Raw genomic sequence first — 2500 nt, forward strand, 5'->3', positions numbered from 1 at the left:
ACACCACCACGTTACACCACCACGTTACACCACAGAGCACCACCACCACGTTACACCACCACGTTACACCACCACGTTACACCACCACGTTACACCACCACCACGTTACACCACGTTACACCACCACGTTACACCACCACGTTACACCACAGAGCACCACCACCACGTTACACCACCACGTTACACCACCACGTTACACCACCACGTTACACCACAGTACACCACCACGTTACACCACCACGTTACACCACCACGTTACACCACAGAGCACCACCACCACGTTACACCACCACGTTACACCACCACGTTACACCACCACGTTACACCACCACGTTACACCACAGAGCACCACCACCACGTTACACCACCACGTTACACCACCACGTTACACCACCACCACGTTACACCACGTTACACCACCACGTTACACCACCACGTTACACCACGTTACACCACCACGTTACACCACGTTACACCACCACGTTACACCACCACGTTACACCACCACGTTACACCACCACCACGTTACACCACGTTACACCACCACGTTACACCACCACGTTACACCACCACGTTACACCACCACCACGTTACACCACCACGTTACACCACCACCACGTTACACCACCACGTTACACCACGTTACTGACACAGCGAGAGACAGAGTGAGACAGAGACAGAGTGAGACAGGGTGAGACAGACAGAGACAGAGTGAGACAGACATAGACAGGGTGAGACAGAGTGAGAGAGAGTGAGACAGACAGAGACAGGGTGAGACAGACAGAGTGAGACAGAGTGAGACCTACTGGTGAAGGCGGGGTACATGGGGACGGTGTTGGTGATGAGGGAGGCGTCGTAGGCCGACTCAGCAGACCCCGCCAGCTCTGTGGACACATTCACACGTTCACACACATCACCACGTCACACACATCACCACGTCACACACATCACCACGTCACACACATCACACACATCACCACGTCACACACATCACCACGTCACACACATCACCCCGTCACACACATCACCCCGTCACACACATCACCACGTCACACACATCACCACATCACCCCGTCACACACATCACCACGTCACACACATTCACACGTTCACACACATCACCCCGTCACACACATCACCCCGTCACACACATCACCCCGTCACACACATCACCCCGTCACACACATCACCCCGTCACACACATCACCCCGTCACACACATCACCCCGTCACACACATCACCACGTCACACAGGGGGGTAGGGGGGGGTAGGGGGGTAGGGGGGGGTCTGGGGGGTCTGGGTGGTGGTGGGGGGGTCTGGGCGGTAGGGGGGGGGGGTAGGGGGGGTCTGGGGGGTAGGGGGGGGTCTGGGGGGGGGGGGGGTCTCACCGGGGGGGAAGAGGAACCCGGCTGCGGTCTCGGGGGTCTGGCTGTAGAGGGTGCAGCTCTGGCTCTGCTCCGGCGGAACCCGAGGGTCTGGACGGACACAGCCCCCCCCGGACCCCCGGGGGAGGGGGGTGACGTCCTGCACACACACACACACACACACACACACACACGCACACGCACACGCACACGCACACGCACACGCACACACACACACACACACATTGAACACAAACACACAGGTGAATGGGTGAGGGCCTCACCTGTGGTAGTACAGTGAGGGGGCGGGGCCTCACCTGGGGCAGCAGGGGGAGGGGGCGGGGCCTCACCTGGGGCAGCAGGGGGAGGGGGCGGGGCCTCACCTGGGGCAGCAGGGGGAGGGGGCGGGGCCTCACCTGGGGCAGCAGGGGGAGGGGGCGGGGCCTCACCTGGGGCAGCAGGGGGAGGGGGCGGGGCCTCACCTGGGGCAGCAGGGGGAGGGGCCTCACCTGGGGCAGCAGGGTGAAGGAGGTCCACAGGGGCATGGCCAGCTCTCGGCTGTAGCCGCTGATGAAGTCCGGGTGGTGCAGGAGGACGTAGTCCGTGGGGAACATGACGGCGGGCCGGCCCAGCGGGAGGTGGGTGGTGTCTGGGGTACAACACCGTCAGCTTCACCACAGGTCACTGACTCATCTTCATCTAGTACCCCCCCCCCCCCCCCCCCCGGAGGAGACCCCCCCCCCCGGGACCCCCCCCCGGGACCCCTCCAACCCCCCAGCAGACCCACATCTCTAACACTCTGGACACGCTCTCCTCCTCCACACCGTCTGTCCTCTATCAGTCTGTCCTCTATCACAGTCTGTCCTCTATCACAGTCTGTCCTCTATCACAGTCTGTCCTCTATCACCGTCTGTCCTCTATCACAGTCTGTCCTCTATCACAGTCTGTCCTCTATCACAGTCTGTCCTCTATCCGTCTGTCCTCTATCACAGTCTGTCCTCTATCCGTCTGTCCTCTATCACAGTCTGTCCTCTATCACAGTCTGTCCTCTATCACAGTCTGTCCTCTATCCGTCTGTCCTCTATCCGTCTGTCCTCTATCACAGTCTGTCCTCTATCACAGTCTGTCCTCTATCA

At 60.3% G+C, this 2500-nt stretch overlaps 1 protein-coding gene across 1 annotated transcript in view; it reads right to left on the reverse strand.

Moving 5' to 3' along the window:
• Positions 1 to 778: 778 nt before the first annotated feature.
• The window catches only part of LOC311374685 (autotaxin-like), a gene marked incomplete at both ends in the record, with an annotated part of 11756 nt that continues 10034 nt past the window's right edge, over positions 779 to 2500 (reverse strand). The window contains 3 exons of the mRNA XM_084490481.1: positions 779 to 884; positions 1389 to 1524; positions 1874 to 2013. Coding sequence (XP_084346607.1) covers positions 779 to 884; positions 1389 to 1524; positions 1874 to 2013 — 382 coding nt within the window. The remainder of the gene's footprint in view (positions 885 to 1388; positions 1525 to 1873; positions 2014 to 2500) is intronic.

Source organism: Micromesistius poutassou (genome assembly GCF_964030765.1).
Source record: "Micromesistius poutassou genome assembly, contig: SCAFFOLD_5955, whole genome shotgun sequence".
NCBI lineage: Eukaryota > Metazoa > Chordata > Actinopteri > Gadiformes > Gadidae > Micromesistius > Micromesistius poutassou.